The following is a 15,719-nucleotide window of genomic DNA, read 5'->3' as shown; positions in this document are numbered from 1 at the left end:
ATGGGCTTTTTGACCCATGGTCCATGGCGAGTCCGGCTCACGTTGAAGTCCACTAAACGAAACGAGGGCTAACCCAATAAATGCAACGACTGCTTTGATTGCGGGTTGCAACTGACACCTGAAAACCGTTCGATTAGAATCTTTTTAGAGGCAATCAATCCCCTGATAAGACCCCACCTGCCATTCCCGCCCTGCAGTGGGCACACACCCTCTGTTCCATGCTTCCAGCCTTCTGGAGTTCTAGGTGTGCCATCTAGGGATGTAAATGGATAATCGAAAATCTATGTTCGAATTTATTTTAAGTTCGATAAATCTGAATAATTTACTATCTGATTGTAAAATTCGATTAGTTTAATATTTTTGTAAAAATATATGATATATTACTATATTATTTTATTATAAACACTTTTATAAGGATATTTTGATAATCTGAATTGGTAAGCGATAATTGGAGTCAAAAATCGATAATCGATGTAGGTCAGATTCATTTACTAATCGGATAGTTATTAGATCAGATAATATTTGGATATCCGATAAACTCCTGAATTAAAATATAATATTAGTTTTAAAATTTCATTGCATATCAGATAGGATACAGATATGGCATTCAGTAAATAGATTCATATTCGAATTCGAATAATAGTAAATCCAAGCGGAATCCAATCCATTTACATCCCTAGTCCCATCCCCTAGAGACTGAAGCGATCCATTTTATTCTTCGAAAATGAAGTACTACCAGATGTAAGAGATTATTTATTTACAAAATATTGATTGTAAGGACTATAGTATGAAAAATCACTCGAAAATGTTCAAATGTTTTCCTGTCCACAAAATCTGAACTCTGAAGCATCATTAGACACTATATTATACACTACTTCTAATCGATTAATGTGTACCTAAATGGAATATTGTTGCGACTTGCGTGAAAGGTGTTTAGAGTTGCCCTGATTTTTTATCATATTGGTTTGTTGGTTATAAAAAAAATAACCAACAATCACATAATGCACATAAAGATTTATTTTGTTGGATAAAATTACATACGTCACTCATCCTCACATCTCTCCTAGATTAGTTATAAAGAAAGAATCATTGCTACAAATATGTAGTGAAACCTTATATGGATAATTTACTAAAATACCCATATAGCCCATCACTGGTAATTTACAAATATGGGAGAATGTTCTCTGTGCCAGGGGCACAGGCTGTGCCCAAACACATGGGGGTAGACGCAATGACCACCCTGCCCCCCTGAATGACAGGCCCATGTGTCTGGGCACAATCTATGCTGCGGCACAGAGAACATGAGCCCATATAACAAAACCCTACACAGATAACCTAACACAAGTAGTTTACAAATATATAGTGAAATCCTTTGGTCGTACAGCTTTTTAACGGCCCTTTGAAATCAGCCCACTAAAGCAAACGACAGCATACAAGACATCACCCCCCCCCCCCCAACTAGCTTCTAATAATCAAGAATATGTTACTTTGTTGTATGTTCAAGATTAAGCAAATATTTGCAGAGTAGACAAGACATGGAAGAGAAGCGCAACAGTACAGCTTCAAGACATGAAAATTCATGTAAAAGACAAACACATCTTCTCTGTACATGAAATCCATATAAATTGGAATAGCAAAAACCTAATAATCAAGAAATGCCTAGAGAGTATTAGTGGCACGATAGAGAAGGTGCTAAAGAAGGATATCCATGAAAGAAACTGCCATGGATGTTGTGTGTTTTAGAAGTTTTTGTAATGTCATTGCAACAGCCCTGTTGTGATTTGTAATAAAACTAGCTTTTATTTCCCTCAAAAAGTTGGATTACCCATAGCTAGTGATGGTTTCTAGTTCGACACTTAAATTATCGAATCGTTATCCCCTTCAATTCGCTGTCCGCTTCAATTCCTCTGATTCCTCACATAAGAGCGAAAATGACCATCCTAGCTCCTGCCCGAACACACTGCCCAAGGTGGGGTAGGGTGGTCATTTCCGCACCTATGTGAGGAATTGGAGGAAATTGGAGCGGGCAGCGAATTGGAATGAGAATTACCTGCAAATTATCCACTACAACCCAAGTACTATCTATAGTGTGAAAAGAAATCAATAAATTTCAGGCAAAAAAAACTATGGAGAAGATGCATCATAGGCTCCACTTTTTTTTTTCTCTTTCTCAAATACATTTTAGATCCATATACTTTCACCACCATTTTCTCTCTATCTCTCTCAAATGCCCCAAAATAGAAACTCCAATCATGAAAAGAAAAGAAGCTTAATCATCCCAATAAAGAAAATCCTAGACAGTTGCACAACAATCCTAATGGATAATGAGCTACTTGTTTAACCCAAACAGTGATTGTAGACAAGTGGCTTCTAGTTCTATGGTATCCTTTCAGTTTAAGGAGTTGAAACCTGAGATATTTAACATTTGCAGCGACTAATATGATGGTAAACCATATTTTCTGTGGGCTTTTGATGGTTGGTTTTTCATCTAAAAAGGGAAAAATAAAAGCTTCCATCTTAAAATAGGGAAACCAGATAAAGACCTGCTACATTTTTACTATTAGTTGCACGATTGGAGGAGAGGTTCATGGTTGGAGGTATGTTCGTTGGTGGAAATAATCAAAAGGCGAAATGTTCTCAGTGTCAGGGGCACAGGCTGTGCCCAGACACATGGGGTGGATAAAATGACCACCCTACCCCCTTGAATGGTAGGAATACCCAGCCCATGTGTCTGGGCGCAGACTGCACTGCGGCACAGAGAACATCAACCCTAGTAAAAAATAGTGAAACCAGCTCATACCCGAATGGACAACGGAATAAATTGATTCGGGTCCTTTCACATCCCAAGAGTACCAAACAAAATTTTTCATAACAAAACTATATAGATTTGTTAACCTGAAGAGCCTCAAGTATTGTTCATTCTCCAGATAATAATTCTTTGTCCAACAAGCACACTGGAAACTGGAAAGGATGATCACAGATCACAAATCTTCCTGGTGCAAGAAAAATCTTGTCAAAACCTCCAATCTTCAAAACCAGGGTTTCACCATACCCTAACTCTCAAGTCCTTGATGTTGAGCAAGAGCACAACAGAAGAGAGAGAAAGAGAGAGAAAGCCAGGAAAAATTCATACAAGGCTCTCCCCCTCTATGTATGTGTATGGGAGCCCTAATAAGGCTCCCTCTAGTGTCCTTACGAGAGTTTAATATTCTCTCGTCTCTTTGTTGACTTTAATGAGTTTAATCCCAACTTCCTATCCTAGTGTGCATCAAATTAGGGAATAAGTAGAATCTTAAAAGAAAGTAAAATAATTATTTATTTTTCTTTTAATGGATAAATAAAATATTACACCAAATCCATTAATCAACACTATCATTATGGAATCTAGGGCATGTATGTAAAAACTGCCGACCCCATTCCATAGTGCATGTCCATATCAAAGTGTCAGTGTACGCGATTGTATCCGCAAAACGCTTAAACATTTTAATCCAAACGTACATGTATTTAATATTTTATGTGAAAATAAATTTTGAAAACCATTTCTAAAACAGTTGAGGATCCTGATTTTCATACCATCCACAAACAATCTCTCTCTTGATGTTCCCCAATCGGGCAGTGAAAACCTTGTTGAGCGACTCTTTCACTCACAAGTTGCTTGCCCGCACCCAACATATCGTCTTTGGCCCATATATAGGACCTTAGTCGACCGGCAAACCTTTCTAGGTCCATAAGCAAGTATCTTAGAAAACACAGTTTACATGTATAAGGAATTTTTCTTTTAATTTAAATGGTCACGATTAAACAAATTTCTAATGGATGGTCGATGAAGTGTCCACTCAATTATTGATAAAGTTTTGTCATTCTTTTTTGTATTTTAAAGGTTTTTGTCTCTGTCACCATCACTATGCCTAGTGAAGTATAACGTCTCACTATTTGCCACGTAACAGTACATGTGTTATTTATTCCATATGAGAGGATCAAACATGCACCAATAACTGAAAAAAAAATTACAAAAGATGTCATTTTGTATTTTATATACATCTCTATTTTTTAGCATTTTAAAAATTTTATTAAAACTTTGAATCAGAGTTTGAGCAACCTCCTTTGCTTACTTTGGACTAAAATTTAGGTATTGAGATGTATGTGGATCCTCTATCACATGGACTAACTCATGTACTACCAAGTGGCAAACAGCGAAGCATTATACTCCATGAGGCATAGTGACACCTAAAAAAAACTCTTTTTTTTTATTTTTTTATCACAAACTATTTAAGTGTAAATCAAATTTGATAAAATTTGCTAAGACCGGATCACGTGCACATTCCATAAATGCCCCTCCATGCACTCTAAATGGTAGTGGATACAACAACTGTCATCACTTGACTATACATGCAGTTTTGTAGGTGATCTGTGCTCAAATTTGCTTAGGTGATGAGCAAAGGTAGGATGCTTCCCTTTTATTAAATTCAAGTGCAAAAATAACTCTCTTTTCTTTAAAATGCAAATAACTATCTTATGGAATTTGTCAAACCACATTACAATTTTTTTATTTGAACTAAGTTTTCCTCCACCTCCCGGTAAACATTCAATCACAATCCAAGGGTTCACAAATCCCTATAGGGTTTTAATATGTTCTCTGAAATACCCTTTGATCAAAGAAAAACTCGATCTTTTTTTTTTTTTTTTTCCATTAAATTGTGGTTGATATATATCCAATTTAGTGGAAACTGAAGATAGTACCAAGACTCCCTTCCCATGTATTTTAGTTGTTTATTTTGCATCAAAAGTCATTGCTTAGAATACTGAAATGTGAAGTCAATTCTTGAGATATCCCATCATAAAATAAGGCATTAAATCAAGTGTAACAATTAATACAATTTTTAATACTATTAGTTAATAGTTAATATGTGAGTAAAGTCCTGTTGCATACTTATTTAAAAGAGGATTAAATCCTTATTCTTATCCCAAATCTTGGTGGTTCTTATGAGTAGTAATTAATTCTCTTGAGAAAAGACAGTAATAGATACCAATCTGAGCATAGCCCAAGTAACCAAAGCACTCTTTAAGTCTAAGGTCAAGAATGGCATTAGAGTATGAAAAGGAGAGGTCCAGGATGATGAAGAGCATGGGAATCACCTCAAATAATTGACTCAATTTGGATTTTAAGGTCATGAAAATAAAAATCAAAACCACTTTAATTTTAATCTCTCTTCTAATCCCAGGGTTTGTTGCCCTGTCAAAGCATACTGTCTAGCACTAGAATGCTGGCAATATTGGAAGGATTATGTCACTAAAGCACTCACCATTTAATAAATTCTACCTAAGTGAGTGCTTAAAGCCACAAATTCTTCATGCATACCTGTTTGGGTAATTGATACGACTACTGCATTAGGCTAGGGATCAAATGAACTTTTGAACCATATGGAACTTTGAACCAAAATATAAAGTTCACGGGCCAGGCTTATTCTCATTATATGAATTGTAGCTCCTTATATATGGTCCATGAGTATACAAGCCTTAAATTTTTTAAGTTCATATAATCTACTTTACAAAGAGAGTAACAATGGTAGTCCCACATCAAGTGTGTGCGTGTGGTGTGTGTTGTGTATATCCGTCATATTTCCACAGTCCTAAAAATTGATTAACTTTTTGGGATTGGTGTGTAGTTTGTGTGATTACACTTTCATTAAAAAAGAGTGAAAATGACATATAGGCAGATCCACATAGTTGTAGTTGATTTGTATTTGTAATTGAGACGGATTTTGGGTCAATTACATGTACAATGGTAAAATTGTAATTATGTGAGGATTAGGGTTTTGGATTTCCCTATATATTGTTTCTGTGTACAAAACCCTAGAAACAAGCAAAAAGAAACACTTTATGAGGTGGAGAGTGGTGTAGGGAGTTTTTCTAGGAAATAGTAAAAATCTCTGATTCTCTTGGGTGTATATGAACAATCTTGCTGAATCACGATAAATTCCTTGCGTAGTGTGATATTTGCTTGAGTTCTTCTTTGTGGTTGCGCATTCGTCCCCAACAAGATTGATTATAGGTTTTAGTCTTGGGCATTACGACCAATTTTGTTACCACTTTGGTTCTGATATCAGCCCAATTATGTTATTCCTGTGATAGGACTGAACCGAAATCAACCAAACCCACCGGTTTGATGCCCTATTCCCCACATTTTCCATGGTAACATCATCAGATTTAGACCATCATACCTGATGGTCGAACTGTTGACCACAAGGTCATGGTCAATCTCCTTGATTGTGGGATATTATTGGGTTCTAAAGAGTATGTTGGTGAGTGCTTGCAAAATCTCACTGCAAGCAATGGCAATCTTAAACGTTGAGTATGGAGTTTGTTGGTTTACCTTGATGATCCAATATTGCCCCAAGAATCCATGGTGGCCACATTGTGGAATTTGGTGGGTTCGATCGATTTCCATGGAAGTTCTTTTCTCGCTTGGTCTTCCTTCCTCGATTGTTTCATGTGCTTAAATGTGATCCATTATTGGTGTACGTGAACAAGAAGCAGCTGCATCTGCCATTTTTAGGGTCTGCGGCTCAACAAAAATTAAGTGGTAGGTGTGGAAAATGAGACAAGAGAAGATGGTTACGAACTTAAGATATCTCCAACCCATTCATTTTCTCCCCTACAACTCTTTTCCCATGTCTCTCTTTGGCTATAGCTCTTGCTCTCCACCCCCTCCCCTCCTCCCTCGCTCAGATTCTCGCCCAGGGCAAAGGGTGCTCTATCATCTCCCGCTCTTGATCTCTCTCTTCTTGGGGGCAAAGAGGTCATTTTCAGCCCAAGGAGAGAGATAGGGAGTGGGAGGTGCTAGCATCCTCCGCCCTTCGCTCCAAGGAAAGAAACATTAATTCTCTTGTGTTTTTTTATCATCACATGATGATGCATGTTCATTAAGCATGTAACTAATACCATGTGTCCATCAAAGAGAATGAATGAATTGATTAGTGGTATCAATCAATGTGTATCAATTATCGATACCTAACTAATCTATCAACTAAACCTATAAGAAACATATCGATGTAATGCATAACTAACACGCATATTTGATACCATTTTTTTAATCAATGTGATTTAGGATAAGAAGGAAAGTAATTGAAAATTATAATTCTCTCTTTACGTGAATATTCTTCCTTTAAATTTCAATATCGTCAATGAGATATGAGATCCATACATATCTTTCTCGTAAATCTCAATACCGTCCATAAGGTATGAGACCCACCTTCGTTAGAATTGAAAGAAAATTAGATTGAATTTAAAAGAAAGTGGACTTGGGACTAAGAATGTAAAAAATGACAAAGGATGCTAGCTCAGCAACACCATAAAGGCAGCAAAGCCCTTCCAATTACATTACATCCCCTCTTTCCTTTTTTTGTTTTCTTCAATGTTTTTCTATTTATCCATAGTTAGACAACAAGAATAGAAATAGATGACACTGCTAGATAAAATATAATAGAAAATTATTAAAAATTTGAGATGAAACGGAAAGGGGCCGGCCAGGTGAGGGCCAGGTGAGAGGGACTGTCTAAGAAAACCCAAATAATGGATGGGGAAGGGATGGCCTTTGCCCTTTGGACAGTGCAGAGAAAGAGAGAGAGAGAGAGAGAGAGAGAGAGAGAGAGAGGCCTGAGGAGGGCATGGAGAATCCCAATGTACAGAGGCAGACAGCAGAGTGGAGACCAAATAAATTAGTGTTGCTCATCTCACCATACTTCTCTTTCCCCTGAGCTTCATCAAATCTTATGATTGTTTATTTCTCAATCTCCATCTTCCTCCATGTCGTCCTCCCTACCCTACTACACCACCAAATTCACTCCCCCTAACTCCATCTCTCTACCAGTTCTTCTGCTTCTTTCCTTGTGATGTGAGTGTCACCTGGGTTAGAAGTAGCAGGGGGCTATGATCTGAAAAGAGAGCCATAAACAATTGAATACAGCCCACTTTTTTTTTTTCCTTAAATAATCTTTATAGGGTTATTAGATCGGAAGCTGTTAGGGTGTGATGAGAGAAGAGAAGACTGAAATGTCGGAAGACGAAGACAGAACGGTGGATCTTGGTGGTGGCGGCAGCGATGGCGATGGCGTAGCCGATGAGGCATCGTCCAGCAATATTTGGACTTGCCCCTCGCCTACCCCAGATCAAGTCCTCGAGATCGTTCTCGAGAACGTGCTTCTCTTTCTTACATCTCGCCGCGACCGCAACGCTGTCTCCCTCGTCTGCAAGTCCTGGTACAAGGCCGAGGCGCTCACTCGGTATGAGCTCTTTATCGGAAACTGTTACGCCGTGTCGCCTCGCAGGGCGATCGAGAGGTTTCAAAAGGTGAGGTCTTTGATGCTCAAAGGGAAGCCACGTTTCGCTGATTTCAATTTGGTGCCTCAGAATTGGGGTGCTCACTTCTTGCCCTGGGTTTCTACCATGACCACTGCTTATCCGTGGTTGGAAAAGGTTTACTTGAAGCGTATGTCTGTCACTGATGACGATTTGACCCTTCTCGCTAAATCCTTTCCTGGTTTTAAGGAGCTCGTGCTCGTTTGTTGTGAAGGGTTCGGCACCAGCGGCCTTGCTGCCGTGGCCAGTGAGTGCAGGTATGTGGTTTTCCCCTTTACTAATTCTTTGGGCTTAGCTGATGCCGAAGAATGTGTAAATGGATCTCTTATTTGCTTTCTTTTAATTGCCCTTTTGATATTGTTGTGAAAAAAGATTTCTAGGTGTCGTTATCCCGTGAACAACAATGCATAGGTGGAAACTTGCTAGGTTTTCCTGGCTTTGCTTTAGGTCCATTGACCATTGAATTCTGTTGTATGAATCTCTTTGAAATCCAATAGGGCATCCATTCTTTTGATTTGCTTCCTATTCTGTTATTTGTTTTATTGCTAACGTTTTTTGTCATCTTGGTTTGTTCATCTTCAGTTTTTGAAATGAGTATTTGAATCCAACTGTGGGATCGATCCCCAAGTTGGCATTTTGACTTGCTCTTGCAAATTTCTAACTTGCTATGCATAAGGTTATGCTTATAGTGAAATTAGAAAAGGGGAGGGGGGAAGAAGAACCTTCAAAATAATGATAGCCATATTTGTTGAAGGTATCTTCTTAATTAATCACCTTATCAACTCTATAAACTTTTGATGATTCACAGACAGCTTCGTGTGCTTGATCTGATTGAGGATGATGTTATGGAGGATGATGAAGTTGACTGGATATCCTGTTTCCCGGAGGCTGGGACATGTCTTGAATCTCTCGTATTTGACTGTGTCGAGGGCCCTGTGAACTTTGAAGCATTGGAACAACTGGTGGCTAGGACTCCTTCATTGAGGAGGCTTAAGTTGAATCAACATGTCTCCCTTGGGCAACTCCGTCGCCTGATGGTCCGAGCTCCACAGCTCACTCATCTCGGAACAGGGTCTTTCAGCTTGTCAGAGAACCCAGCACAAGAAGATCAAGAAGCAAATATCTCCGAGGCTTTTACTAAATGCAAATCCCTGGTCTGTCTCTCAGGATTCAGGGACATTGTGCTAGATTATCTCCCCACAATTCATCCAGTCTGTGCTAAACTCACCTCGCTCAATCTGAGTTATGCCAACATCAATGCGGAACAACTCAAATCAGTTATCTGTCACTGCCATAAGCTTCAGATCTTTTGGGTATGTGTGCTTTCTACTGTTTGTTATGGTTCTAGTCTCTGGGAATATCTAGGTTCATAATTTGCTAATGAGATCTGAGTATTATTTATTGGTTTGTATTTCTGCAGGTCCTTGACTCTGTACGTGATGAAGGGCTTCAGGCTGTAGCCGCAACTTGCAAGGAACTCCGTGAGCTTCGAGTCTTCCCCATGGATGCCCGTGAAGATGGTGAAGTATTTGTTTCTGAAGTGGGCCTTCTTGCAATTTCTCAAGGCTGTAGGAAGCTGCGATCCATATTATATTTCTGCCAGGAAATGAGCAATGCAGCTGTGGTGGCTATGTCACAGAACTGTCCTGACCTTGTGGTTTTCCGTCTCTGTATTATGGGGCGCCACCGGCCTGACCATGTGACTGGCGAGCCCATGGATGAAGGGTTTGGAGCCATTGTAATGAACTGTAAGAAGCTCACAAGACTTGCTGTATCTGGTTTACTCACTGACAATGCATTCAGTTACATTGGCAGGTATGGGAAATTGGTCCGAACCCTGTCCGTTGCATTTGCGGGAAACAGTGATATGGGGTTGAGGTATGTGCTTGAGGGTTGCCCTAAATTGCAGAAGCTTGAGATCAGAGACAGTCCATTTGGGGATTCAGCATTACTTTCTGGTTTGCACCACTATTACAACATGAGGTTCTTGTGGATGTCTTCATGTAACCTGTCTCTTGAAGGTTGTAAAGAGGTTGCCCGGAGGATGCCTCACCTGGTGGTTGAAGTTATTAGGGACATGGAGGAAGTGGATACTGTGGATGATGCAGTTGAGAAGCTATATATGTACCGCTGCCTTGAAGAGCATAGGCGTGATGCACCATCATCTGTGACGATCTTGTAGGCTAGTGAGAAGGATATAACATCTGTTACGAATGGACATGGATTGCCGCAGGACGACTTATATTCATTCCAGCTCTTCTGAAGAAATTTATATTGTGGGTACCTTTTAAAACCCACAATTGGGTGCAGGAGCTACTTGTTAAAAGATGTTAACACGCCTATCGTTTTTTTTCCTCCACTGGCCGGTCTGAATGGCATTTGAAGCAGAAACCTGTTTGAGGATAGCATGTAGTCATTGCTAAGTACCCTCTCACAGGATCGTGAAATAGTAATTAATGTTGGCGATGGATGTTTCTGTAAGGTGGGTTTGCTCATCCGATGTTGTATTTGTAAGTGATCGATTTTAATGATTCTCTATTTTCCATAAAAGAGATGAGGGGCAGGAATCATCCTCATCAGATATTGGAGGATGTAGGCTTGAATTTTCCTATTGGTTCAAAATCGGAGGTCAGTATGTTCATCTACGATGAAGAATCTGATAGATTAAGAAAGGTGAAAATTGGGAACATTTTAATTTTCAAATGCTTTATGTAGGATTCTATCTGAATGAAGGCTCAGTCATCTTTCTTCAAATGGTAGTTGACTTAAATCTGATACTGCTGATTATTAGACGTCAGGGGAAATGCCCAGAAACTGTTGCAAGAAAACTGAAGAAAGATTGATTTCTCTTCCCATTTCATTCTTTCCCAATGTTTGTTTGGTTTTCTCAAAGTGGTTATAGCTGATTATTTAATTTATCATCAACATCATCATCATAAATTCATAATTATCATCATTGTTACCGAGCATAGCATCATAAATTCATAAAATGCAGAAAAATGAATGAACAAAATGTCACTGGGCCACCTTACCTTTTTGAATGTGCCTATTCGATTGATAGCAGGACCAACTAATGATTTGAAGGAATCAGTGTTGGTTGGAACTTGGATGGCTTGGAGATGAGGAACACTGCAGAACCATCATGAGGTAAAGTAAACTTGATTCTTGCCAAGATATCAGAGGCTCCAATGGGTCCTGATTATTATTCATCAAAAATTTTTGTGGTGGTTGGCTGGATAAGAGAGATTCTGTGGAAAGCACTGTTAACTTATCATTTCTTCCTGTTTGTACCTCTGTATTATTCCACAGGTTTAGCATAGTAGTATACTATGTCTTCTAGTAGAGTAGATTTACAGAATCTAGTTTCTTTTGGAAGTATTATTGATTGGCATCCGTATACGTTCATATGGGGTTCAGATCATTGACCCACGTTAATAAATGTGATTCATCAGAAATTCAGATCTTTGCTGATGTAAGGTGTGCGTCAGCTGTTCTTTTAATCTACTGTTGCTTTTGGCATGCTATGGTAGTAAGCACCCAGCATGACAGCATGCACGCTGCTTACAAGTTCTAAATGAAAATGACCTGAGGACTAGTAGGAGGAGAAGGTACAGGGAAGAGGGAACCCTCTAAACGGTGCAGATTCTCTACGGCGCGGGCTGCCCCAACGGCTGTGCTGTGCTGTGCAGACCCTGGGTCTCGTGCGATGACCACTTTACCCCTGCCCAAGCACCTTGCCTGGGTGGGGGTAAGGTGGTCATTGCACGTGGCCCTGTGTCTGTGCAGCACAGGGCATTGGGGCCGCACACCGTAGAGGATCTGGATTGCCCTCTAAAGGGTCAAAGAACTCTCCGTCTCTGGTGCAGCTTGTGGTTCCAAAAACGCATACTCTTTTAGAATCGGTGGCCTGTCAATCCGTCATGTTCCCCTCATGGTGGGGATGGACACTACTCTCGGTTTCAAGGCTTTGGATTGACTGCAAACATGAATTTTCTATTCTATCGTCTCTGTTTGTTTCGGTGTGAAATTTTACTTGAAACTTATAACTTCAAAAATTTTGACTTATAAAAATTTGCATGTATAAAAGTTTTCCAATGCTTGGTGTTTTTATGGAAACAAATATTGGAAAACAAAACCCCATGTAAAATTTTACATTTGCGAAGTTAAATTTATCGCATAAAATTTTCTAGGTAAAATTTTACGTCGAAACAGACGGAGCCGGTAGGAAAAAGGAAATTCATTCATGTAAAGAAAGAGGAAGACTATAGGTTACAGAATTCAAACGGGAACGACAAAAAAAAAAAAAAACCCTGGATAGTATGAGTTTTAAATGGTAAAAATTTACAAATAGGCGGGACAAATTAAAAAAAAAAAAAAAGAGAGAACGCTACAAGTTTTAATAATGCATATTTTGAAAAAATGGAATTTTTTTTTAAAGACACTATTCTCATATAAATGGAGAAATTTTTATTTGAATACCCGCTTTTTATATTCAAAACAACTGTAACATCCAATATTAATTCATATATATATATATATTCCACAAACCATGCAAGTTCCAAGACATGTCATCTAATATCATCTAAAATATATCATACAATATCAATTCCCCATTCATACACCATAATGTCCAATGTCTTGTTGAGCAATGTGGTTTGGCTATGGGGTTGCTCGTTGTTGTCAACACAACTAACACATTCAGGTAGTGATGCATGTTCAGTTTGAGTTGAGAGGCTTCGCTTTAGATAGTAGATGCATCACTTTATAGCTCAATTTTGGGTCCATGTATTGACCTTGAGTTGAAGGTAATATCATGAGAAATGTAGCCCTTTGAGCAATCTTATGTTGACAAAAGAATTAAGTTTATCAAACTTCAGGAGCGAGAGAGAGAGAGATATATGGTAGTTAAGCGAATTAGTGCGGACGACAAACAATTTTGCATAAAAAGTGCTAAAAAACATAAATACATTTTGAATGCTTTTTAAACGGAAAGGAGGCCGGTTGCCTTTTTTTGACTTTATATTTGAGAAACAAACAGAAATATGCATTTAAACAGTAAAAAATGTTAATGCCATTTTAAACACGTATTTGCTAACTAGGCTACTGGCTAACTGAAGGGCTATTGAAACTATGTTCTGACATTTCTTCTCCATCTTACCATAGTCAAATTGTTTAGAAATATTCTTGATATCCAACAGAAAAAGAAAACATTTCCCATGACCAACTTTCTTGATCCTGTTGGAGAAGCTTTACAATCTCTTCACAATCCACCTAGACTCTAGCGATGGTGAGCCCTAATTGCCTTGCCTGTTGCAACCTTTCAAGAACCACTCTGACTTCGGATTAATCCTGTGTGCTCCCCATATCTAGAATTTAAGGATGCAGAAATGCAATATCCAAAAATCTGAGAAAATAACTGCCGCCTAACCAATCATGCAAAAGGCAAGACTCAAAACTCCCATCACAGACTATGAGGCAAGATGTTCTCGGAACAAACCCTTGGTAATCATTTCATGCGATAACGGGATCATGAGTGGGTGAAAACACTTCTGGTTTTACAGAGTTGAGTGTATTTAGATTGTGAATCCATATATTTATATTAGACATCATATCATGCTTTGGGGATTGGGAGGCTTACCATATTTTTAACATAATTATTTCTAGCAATCTAGATGAAGTAGCTAGCAAGTGATAGCAAATACCGAAAGAAAGGAGGAGAAGTTTGGTTTAGAAAATTGAGACTGGTTAACCACATTATCAAGCATATCTAGCACAGTAGGACCATACAGGTATTCAGTTCTTAACCCTAAAAAATCTTGCTACCTAGAATCTTTTAGAAAGATGACAATATAAAAAAAAAATATGCCAGCCCATCTCTCTTTCTGAATTGCAAAAAGAACAATAACTTTTCGACTAGGAAAAGCTTGATCAATAAGTTAGATCTGGTATTTAGCCCATGCTTTTAGAGTTATTTTCAAAGGAAAATTTTAAATTTTGAATGTAAAATATATTTCCACAAACTGTGAAAAACAAGGTTTCCCACACCTAAAGAGTAAGAGGGACTGAGCAGAGCAAATAAAATCCGCAACAAATTTTCGTTGAGAGGTCCCCCCCGTCTTAGACAAATGAAGCCAAAGGAATTGGTATAATGTTTTTACATCAATGGTCTTTGGAAGATAGCATTAATCAATGGGGACATTCCACTTTCGATTATGAATGAGATCAGAGACGTTATTAATAACATTCCACTTTAGATAATGTAGGGGAATTCCAGTGGCGCTTCCACATGACTGAGGATATATTTGGCAAAAATTGGGCATTACAATTACATGCCCGACATAATTATACTAAAGAGGAATAGACAATTGTAGTCTATAACAGCCCTAGATTAGGGTCCGTGCCCAAAAGATATATCAGATAAGGGGAAGAAACACCCACCTAGGCCTTGAACAAGGTTTACCAGTTTATTTCTATAGAGTTTCCATGTTCTTTGTAGCTTTCCATACCGTAGGGGATATTTTTTGAATTTCCTCCGGAATCTTTTCTTCTCCTTCTAGGTTTCTTTGGTCGGAAATCCTTCTTTTCTCTAGGGTTTCTTTTCTGGAAACTTTTCTCACTTCTTTTTTCTCTTATTTGTTTGTTATTTATAGGAATTTTTTTATGGGGAATTTCACCGGCGAAATACCTTTCACTAGTGATTTGACTGTGTTTTTGGCGAAATAGTATCTTTTTTTTCCAGTGGATCTTTGGGTTCGTTGACGAAAATTCATTTTTGCCAACAGATCTTTGAATTCATTGATGAAAATCCTTTTTCGCTAGTGATTCTAGTATTGGCAGTTTTTAGAATGTTGAGTGGCTTTCGGCACTCACCGTCAAGGACGTAGTTGTCATTTTCACCACATAGTAGGGGAGATTGTAGGATGAGGAAAGGATATATCGGGACAGGGAGAAAGCAGAGCTGGGTAGCAGATGGTGGAGATGAGCTTCTGTCCAAGCTAGGTGAGGTCACTGAACAGGGAAGGGAGATATCGGGATAGGAAGAAAAAGATCAGATGGGGTATGCTAACAAGAGGTAGGGGAATTCAGATCAGATGGGGTGGAGTGGCAACCTGGTTGCAAGGACAAGAGTCACTGGTGCAGAGTGGTGGAGGCAACAGGTGGTAGAGGCGATCAATAATGGGGGTGGGAACGCTAGGGAAAATTCTGCTTGTCTAGGCCTTATAAAGATGAAGAGAGAGACGAGACGAAGAGGCTCACGGGAGGTGCGAGAGACAAGATGGGGGTGGAACTGGCTAGGGACAAAGTTGGAAATATTTTCAGTCTTAAACATAACTTGTTAAATAGGAATCCCCAAACAAAAT

At 38.7% G+C, this 15,719-nt stretch overlaps 1 protein-coding gene across 1 annotated transcript; it reads left to right on the top strand.

The window, feature by feature from the left end:
* Positions 1–7,557: 7,557 nt before the first annotated feature.
* Positions 7,558–11,283, top strand: LOC122658768 (transport inhibitor response 1-like protein). The gene is made up of 3 exons (XM_043853873.1): positions 7,558–8,615; positions 9,167–9,671; positions 9,779–11,283. The coding sequence occupies exons 1-3, from the start codon at positions 8,032–8,034 to the stop codon at positions 10,538–10,540; spliced, it is 1,851 nt and encodes a 616-aa protein (XP_043709808.1). The 5' UTR covers positions 7,558–8,031; the 3' UTR covers positions 10,541–11,283.
* The last annotated feature ends 4,436 nt before the right edge of the window (positions 11,284–15,719 follow it).

This window comes from Telopea speciosissima, chromosome 4 (assembly GCF_018873765.1).
Source record: "Telopea speciosissima isolate NSW1024214 ecotype Mountain lineage chromosome 4, Tspe_v1, whole genome shotgun sequence".
In the NCBI taxonomy this organism is placed as follows: domain Eukaryota; kingdom Viridiplantae; phylum Streptophyta; class Magnoliopsida; order Proteales; family Proteaceae; genus Telopea; species Telopea speciosissima.
The sequence above is the reverse complement of the archived record's forward strand: the minus strand, read 5'-3'. Positions and strand labels throughout refer to the sequence as shown.